The sequence below is a fragment of the Oculina patagonica genome, chromosome 13, assembly GCF_052425735.1.
Source record: "Oculina patagonica isolate OP01 chromosome 13, crgOcupat, whole genome shotgun sequence".
NCBI lineage: Eukaryota > Metazoa > Cnidaria > Anthozoa > Scleractinia > Oculinidae > Oculina > Oculina patagonica.
Genome location: NC_135770.1, coordinates 12,697,099 through 12,705,425, shown reverse-complemented (window position 1 = coordinate 12,705,425; position 8,327 = coordinate 12,697,099). Strand labels below are relative to the sequence as shown.

The 8,327-nt window shown below is 41.9% G+C and overlaps 1 protein-coding gene across 2 annotated transcripts; it reads left to right on the top strand.

The window, feature by feature from the left end:
• Window positions 1–337: 337 nt before the first annotated feature.
• LOC144634442 (protein-glucosylgalactosylhydroxylysine glucosidase-like) lies at window positions 338–8,133 on the top strand. Of its 2 annotated transcripts, none has more exons than XR_013567201.1 (7): window positions 338–1,078; window positions 2,667–2,866; window positions 3,884–4,221; window positions 4,677–5,194; window positions 5,894–6,055; window positions 6,609–7,144; window positions 7,979–8,133. XR_013567201.1 is itself a non-coding variant. In XM_078493393.1 (7 exons), the coding sequence occupies exons 1-7, from the start codon at window positions 470–472 to the stop codon at window positions 8,039–8,041; spliced, it is 2,235 nt and encodes a 744-aa protein (XP_078349519.1). In that variant the 5' UTR covers window positions 345–469; the 3' UTR covers window positions 8,042–8,133. The 2 variants fall into 2 exon arrangements, 1 of the variants encoding a protein (XP_078349519.1); XM_078493393.1 differs by having other exon boundaries at window positions 345–1,078; window positions 6,609–6,953.
• The last annotated feature ends 194 nt before the right edge of the window (window positions 8,134–8,327 follow it).

The window sequence follows — 8,327 nt, the reverse complement described above, 5'->3', positions numbered from 1 at the left end:
GGTAAAACACAATTTTTTTTTTTTTTTTTTAATTTCCCCCCCCCCCCCCCCCCCAAAAGAGGCCCCCCCCCCCCCCGGGTAGCGTGAGGATATTCTTATTTTAGCGCATACATTTTCTTAAATTTTGGGGCAAATCTCAGCCTCAACGTTCTTACAAAAATGGTTCTTATAAAAATAAATGAGTGTATATCCCATAACCCTCAACATTTGCTATTTAACCTGAGTTCAGACGCGTTTCTTTTTTTTTCAGAAGGGCTTCCGGAAACACGGGTTCCGGGAACAAAGACTGCCTGATCGCAGGTTAATTTCTGTTAACCATTGCTAATAAGTTAGTATCAGATAAGATCATAACTATTGTAGTCCCACTCGCAAATTTGGTAACTCTACCTTTCCTGTCGCACCGGAAGGCGCAGTATCATCTGCTGCGAAGTTAGGTTCACTGAGAGGTGTTCATTGTTTTCTTGTCACCATGAACCTCAGTCGCAGTGTAGTGCTTGCTGCAGTTTTGGTGAATGCTGTATCAATAGTGCGCTTTACTCAAGCAACGGGCACTCCAACTCGCTTCGTCACGGACGAGCTACCTAAGCGATACAGCCGAACATCTTTACGTTTCAGCAAGAATGGCAACTTCATGCCTTCTGTAGCGAATGGCTACGTTGGAACGGTGATCTACAGCGATACGGTGCATGTATCTGGGGTTTTCAATGGCCGGGCGTACCCGAAGAAATACCCCATTTACCCGATATATTTGTACCAACACACTCATCGAGCGCGAATCCCTTCTACAGCCTCTATGAATTTCAAAATTCGCAACACCACAGGAAAGTCTTCGTATGCGCTGGACGTGAGCGAAGGAGTGTTCTACAAGTGGTTCAAGGCAGAGAATCTAACCGTGGAGCAAAGGATCTATGCGCACAGGACCAGAAAAAATCTGTTGATTGTGGAAATCACCGCCAAGAATGACGCCGGAAGGGAATTTTCGATGGACATTGTTCCTAACATGGGGTATGTTACACGGGACATTCATTTCTACATGACAGAGTCCTATCGAGGAGGAGCTCTGGCTGCTACTGGCCTGGTATGTTTAGAATAAATATTTGTTAGAGACTTTATATAGCAAAAAAAATTCTTGTTCAAAAGGGTGACCGGTTCTTTAACATGAATAACAAACAAATCCATTCACTATTGTTGATCTATTTCTGGCTCTGTAGACTTGTCAGTAGACGTGACATAGCAACACAAAGGATTCCATTGATCTTGTTGTCGTAAATGAGATCAACTTTCAGATTTCCTGAGATTATCAAAATACTGTATAGCCTCAAAACTGCCATCCTTCCTCTGGTCTCAAATCGAAATACATTCGCTCCACCTTTTGTAAATCCAGGGCTGAATTTCCCTGTTGATTCCATAAATTTAACAACATTTTATGATGCAACCCTCACTTCCAGGTTTATCATTTTGTGAAAATATTCCCTTCTAACAGATACTCTAGACCTTGATCTTTGCTAGCGGGTGTCTCCGCTTCTTGAGTATATAAGGACTTTCCTATCCCCTGAGCGCATCCTGTTTCCAGTGCTTTTTTTTTTTCTCGTCCCGTCCCGTTTCGTTCCTCTCGCTTCCCGTTTAGCAGAGAGACCCTGGGAGAGAGGTTGACCGTCGGTTGACCTGCTCGCAGGTTACTATGATATTGCACCGGATTGCCCGGGGGGGGGGGGGGGAGGGGATAACTCCCCTTTAAAAATGACAGAGATGTTTGTCGGAAAATTTCAAAAAAACTAAAAGGTACCAGAATCTCATTTTGTGGGCGTCGTAAAGTCATATGCTTATTCACCAGCAAGCCTCATTTACGCGAATTTATATTTTCAACCTTCTGCCACGTTTATGCAGTTTTCACTGGGTATTTTTTTCATCTTTGCTGCTTAGGGGAATTTGTTAATGATAAAATTTGTAAGTTTGCACTTCGAAAGCGAGGCTTGGTGGTGAAACTAGCCAGTCTGACGTGAACAGGACCTAAACATACATAAGTCTTCAAGCAAATAGTTCAAAACTTAGAGTTATTTTTGTAATTATACAGTTACCATTTCTGCTTCAGATTGTTATCCGTAAAAGCCCTTATATTAATGTACCGTGACAACTCTAGCAGCGGCCGTTTTCGGTTTTAGTACTATGAGCGGTACCAAACCACAGATTTTACCTCCTAAAAGGTACGACGGGAACCTCCGTCATTTTTATAGGGAATTCCCTCCCTCCCGGCCAGATGGGGGAGTAATAAGGTTTTTTTTTTTGGGGGGGGGGGGGGGGGGGGGAAAAAAAAAAAAAAAAAAAGAAAAAAAAAAAAAAAAAAAAAAAAAAAAAAAAAAAAAAAAAAAAAAAAAAAAAAAAAAAAAAAAAAAAAAAAAAAAAATTTAAAAAAAAATTTTCATCCCCCCCTCCCAAGAAAATAATGGTCCGTCCCTAATGCTCTGGCGCTTTGCCAGAGAACTTTGCTTCACTCCCAAGTTCTAGGTTCTTTTAATTCGTAATCATACTTCTGTCACCCTGTGTGGATAGCGTGACGCGTTAAACGCATTTCAAGAAAGACTGCGTGTCGAACTCAGAGCACGTTTGTGCCAAATACGGTCAAGCAGAAGACATTAGAGCCAATTTTTATGGATTTCTCTATTTAGGTAAACCAGACAGAAGAATTTGGAAGTATGAGGCCAAATGTGGCTATTGTATGGACGTACCCAGATTCCAATAATCCTTTGACAATCACGAACAGTTCACAAGAGCAGACCTGGTACTACATCACCTCAATAGCGACAAACCTGGACACTAAGTTCAACCCGCTCTCTGAAGCTCTTTATCAATGGGACGAAGCTATGCTGTGAGTTTAATAGTTCTTTAGTTTTCTGTGCTATGTCTGAAGGTTTTGAGGTGTCGAAGTATGTCAAGTTGAATGGGTGTACCGTGGAATTCCGAAGTTACAGCAAGGAGCCCGGCCACTTTTATTCCATTCTTTCGTGCAGATTTATCCAATCACCGTGGATGCTTGCGTGACTTCTGATTGGTTTAAATCTGCACAAAAATTGAATATTAAAAGTGGTCACACATTTGGGCGCTGCTGTAACGTACCCTGAAGAAGGGATAAAATTTCACGTTTGTGGAAAAATCACGAACGTAAAGATTAATGATAAACAGTTAAAATAACAGATACAATACAACAACCTGTGTAAAACTGGCCTGATGGTTGTTTAAGATAACTCTGTTATTACTGTTTTCTCCTTTTCTTCTCATTTCCTTGCAGATAAAAAAAGACTGATTCTTTCGGCTGAGTTTTGTTGAGAGCATTTTGATTTTCTTGCGACAGATTGGCCTACAAATGCTATACTTTTAACATGTTTTAAAATACCCAAAACTAGCGACACTCCCCAAAACTAACGATGGGAAAAGGGTCGTAACATTCATAATCAGTGTACGTTATTTAGTTAATGTTTGTCATTCTAACATAAAAGACAGTTTTCTCTTTTGCGTTTAACTTAATAATATTTCGAGCAGAATTGAGTTTCTTGAACGGCAAGTTAAACACGCAAGACAAATGTACGACCGCACGTTATATTCTCCTTTTTGATCTTTTCCTTTCGCGCCTTAGACAAGGGCTATTCACGGTCTAAATTGGCTGTGTTTTAAAAAAAGGCAACTTGGAACACTCAAATATCTCCCGGCCATAAAGCCGCAAAACTGAGTGGCAAGGCGACAAAGAGAAGTGTGAGAAAAGAACAAGAGAAAAGTGAACGGCAAACACTCACATCTAGCTAATTTCGCGGTCATTTCATTCAGTCCGCTTGAGGAGAAAAATATACTGCGCGGGGGGTTTATTTCATGTTGCTTTTTTTTCTTCTAGTGTGAAGGAAAAGCTGCTTGCAGAACACAAAGCTGCTTGGAAAGCATTATGGGATACTGGTCGGATAGAAATTGAAGGTGATTTAGAAATGGCACAAGCTGTGTATGGTAGTATGTACTACATTCTAAGCTCCACTCGACACGATTGGCCGTACGGGTTAAGTCCCGGGGGTCTACCCGGTGGAGAGGAGTACATGGGGCATACATTCTGGGATCAGGATATTTGGATGTATCCCCCTCTTGTCCTGCTGCATCCAGACTTGGCCAGAAGTTCCCTGAGATATCGTAAGGACCGGCTGCCGGCAGCGAGGAGAATTGCGAAACAGTATGGGTATAAAGGTAAGAGAACAATTCTCACCAATTTTGCACAAAATAGATAGCAGACAGTTTGCTAGACAAGCTGGAAAAAAAGGAAAGTTAAGAGGAACATACGGACAGACAGACAGACAGATAGACAGCCAGATAGACAGAAAAACAGACAAATAAAGAAGAAGGAAGACGGACAGAAGACAGATGGACAGGCAGACAGACAGACAGAGAGACACAGCAGGCAGGCAAAAAACAGGTAATGGTTGAATAGATAGACAGGCAAAAGTACACAAAAAAAAAAAAAAAAAAAAAAAAAAAAAAAAAAAAAAAACCAAAAAAAAAAAAAAATAGTACAGACGAATGGAACTTAAAAATTATGGACGGATTGATAGGTAGATGGATATCTTTAGCAATCACAATCTACAGATTATTAACGATTATTCTATAAACTTAATTCCATGCATAGTTTATATTACCTAAATCAGGCGCCATGTTTCCTTGGGAGAGTTCCTTCACAGGCCTGGAGACGTCCCCTGGCGAAAAGTACGGTAAAAACCAGAACCACATCACAGGTGACATTGCATTTGCAGCGAAAATGCTATGGGAGGCTACCAAGGATTTTCACTGGCTGCGGGAGGTTGGGTACCCACTTGCGTACCAGACCGCGGAGTACTGGGCTAGTCGAGTGGAGTACGATGCTGAAAACGATAGATACGTCATCAATCACGTGATGCCGCCGGACGAGTATCACTATCCAGTCAACAATTCCTTCTTTACTAACGTTGTGGCTAAGATAAACTTGCTGTTTGCCAAAGAAGCTGCCAAAATCTTGGGCAAGATAGTCCCAGAGCTGTGGTTAACGATTGCTGAAAAGATGTACATCCCTTTTGACAGCGAGTACCAATATCACCCGGAATATGACGGTTACACCCCAACGGTGTTGGTGAAACAGGCTGATGTTGTACTGACGGGTTTTCCGTTGATGTATGAAATGGATAAACAGGTAAATAACATCACTGTGCAGACCTTACTCATCTCCTGCACGCGCGCTCGATTTTTTCCCCGCGCTGAAGAGACGTCTGTGAAAAAAATCCACGCAGTAAATCATTCTCGTCCCCATAGCACTTTTGTTTCTCTTAGCGGCTGGGTCTTGGCACGAGAAAACAAAGGGCTTTGGGGACACGGGATTTCCAGTCCTAGATTCTAGGACTTCCGGTCTTCATGTATGCAGTCATGACGTTTCAAAAGAGTGTATGAGAGAGTCGTCACGTTTTCGACTTCCGTTTAGGAATTCTTTGTTCCAAGCAGCCAATAAAAAATGGATGAATTCAAAAATCCTATGTCCCCAGAGCCCTTCGTTTTCTCGTGCCAAGCCGGTTAAGAGAAACGAAAGCTTAAGGGCTATGAGGACGAGGATGGCAGTAAACATGCACCAGCCTAGTCCCCAGGCGTGCTCAGCTCAAGGGTCTCAAGGCTTCATCATGAGAAATGACGTCACAAATCGTTTCGGTCCCAAGCTTCTCGCGGTGACCGAAACAAGAGAGAACACCTGGGATCTATTTAGTGTCGCGGTTTATTCAAGAGTAATAAAATCACTTGAGTGTTTTGTCTGTAAGGTGTCAAGCATTTCAACCATTGTATTGCTAGTTCAATGTCAGTCAACGAAATTTATTGTTATATTAAAAGTTATGTTTTCATTCAGGTTCGCATTAATGACTTGGCGTTTTACGAGAGTCTCACAGATCCTAACGGACCTGCCATGACGCATGCCATGTTTGCTATTGGTTGGCTGGAAGTTGGTGAAAAAGAAAAAGCAGAAAGGTCCTTTTTGAAGAACTATGCCAACATACAAGGACCTTTTAAGGTACTCGCAAAGTCTCAATTCTTCGGCGTCTTTTTGCCCCTGTATTGTAACCAGTTCTTATTTGAAATGTTTTCGAAGATGCCAGCTTGGGTGTTAGTGATGAGAAGCTCGCTTATTTCAATTAGTTTTCCAAACGTCCTTTCAAATTATCATTATCCTGATCTATAAAATTAACATACTTTTTTTCGATAGAAATGTCGATGCGATAATGGAGGGAAGTTTTCCATTGATATCGGTCTCCCCTTTCGTTGAAACAAGCCATTTGTCGATTGGAAAATATTGTTTCAGCTGTGCAATAAGTGTTGTATTTCTAAAATGATACTGCCCAATTTTGAGTTAATCTCGAGCCCAGAGTTGTTCGACTCCTCGGCCCAATCCTGACCGAGGAGCCTGTGACTGTGGGCTCGAGCTTGGTATTGAGCAATTGTGGACACGTTTTGCGTGTACTCCGCTGTCACATTCGTTCGCGGGCTGAAGAGCAAGTGGGCTGTTTCTCAAAAGCAGTCTCTTTCGCAAGAGTTAATTTTTTTTTCAAACGTGAATATTTTCGCAGGTGTGGTCCGAGAGGCGATTTGGCAATGGTGCAGTGAATTTCATTACAGGGGCTGGAGGTTTCTTACAGGCAGTTCTCTACGGTTATGGCGGCTTCCGCATCAAAATGGATGGCCTATACTTCAACTCTACCCTCCCTCCCAGGGTAACGAAAATTACCCTGGGCATACACTATCTGGGATGCTCGCTGAAGTTTGAAGTAGAAGTCAAGGGGGTGACCTGCACGTTGGTGTCAAATGGTCCCATATCACCTGATCTGGAGGTGTTGACAAGAGAAGATGTGTACGCTTTGAAACGAGGCAGGCCTGTTACCCTGGAAACAAAGAGTGGAGTGGTGCGCAAGCGCGTGAGTACAGTACAACCTGAAATGCCACAGGGCGTGAAAGGACATCAACGTAATTTGTAAACAAGAATATTATTTACTAAATACACTCGAGTTTTCCATAGCTGGAGGGCACGAACTTGCTGCGAAGCCTGGGATTTTAGTGGCCGCTTATGGAAGGGGTCCTTGTAAAATAGATAGCGGACACCACACAGGTAAATTAAATGATACAAATTCGTCAACTGGGAACACTTTTTCTCTTGAACGATATGCTTTGTTATATCTCTAGATAGAGCAGTTTTCACTTGAGTGTCGAAAGTTAATTGCGTTTGCTTTGGTTTTGAATTGCTACGCTTAGTGATTGGTTTAAAAATCTCGCGCCACTTTCTCAGCCAATCAGAAGTAAAACCAAAACCAATCGTGACTCGCGCGCGCACGTTTTCCCGCGCTTCGTGACGGCTACATGTATTTGCTTTGAGTTTTGATTGGTTCACTGAATTGTCCGTGTTTTTTGTGATTGGCTAAAGTAATTACTTTGGTTTTGGTTTTGGTTTTGGTTTAACGACACTCAACTGAAAACTGCTCTAGTACGCGTGCTATGATTGGTCAATTTTACCAGCCACACTCTACATCAAGGTCTCCGTTAATTGAGAACAAAAGATGGCAACCTTTTCTTTCGCAAACAGACCAGTGACTTTGAATCATCCAGACAACAGTTCTACAACCAAAGTTGAAACCAAATGAACTCAAATAAGGCAATATTTCTATAGCTCTGTGGGTGTTTTTCGTGTCTTTGGGTGTTTTACCATGTCATATCAATATGCGATGGAAAACGGAATTATCTGGGGAAATTGAGACAAAATGATTCGGAGTGGTAGAGGCCAGTCTTGTTTCCAGATTTTCAGATTAAAGGTCTACCTATGGTAAAAGGTTTAAATTGGCACCCTCTCAATAGACCATATCACTGACACTAATACATCAGGAATAGTTTTAATTCTAATGCTTTTTATCCTGTTGTCTAAACTTGTTTTGCTTTTATATCTTAACAGGTCGGGCTGAAATGGTTTAAACCGCGCCCCTCAGTTGGAAAGACGGGATCTGGAACAAAGTGAGCTCCGCATCACTAAAGGGCGCGTTGTCTCCCCTTGTTGTGCAGCTTTGAAACTGTGCAGATTTATTCAGTCATTAAAACATGTAATCGAGATCTGAGACTGTTTGGCTCAACACATACACTGTTGGAGACTCAAAACATCCACTCTTGGAGACCCTTAGTTGGTGAAAGAGCATGAAAATCTCTTTTCTTTTCCGGCGAAACAGTCTTTAGCCAGAATCATTTTATTTCTTGTGATTATAAGAATGACTGAATCGATTTAAGTTACGAGTCAGTGCTTTTAACAC

What these genes read in the sequence shown, in the direction of transcription:
- LOC144634442 (XM_078493393.1), top strand. Translation starts at nt 470, where the DNA reads ATGAACCTCAGTCGCAGTGTAGTGCTTGCTGCAGTTTTGGTGAATGCT. An exon ending in TGTATGAAATGGATAAACAG is followed by an intron (nt 5,195 to 5,893) that starts GTAAATAACATC and finishes GTTTTCATTCAG; the next exon opens with GTTCGCATTAATGACTTGGC. An exon ending in ACATACAAGGACCTTTTAAG is followed by an intron (nt 6,056 to 6,608) that starts GTACTCGCAAAG and finishes ATATTTTCGCAG; the next exon opens with GTGTGGTCCGAGAGGCGATT.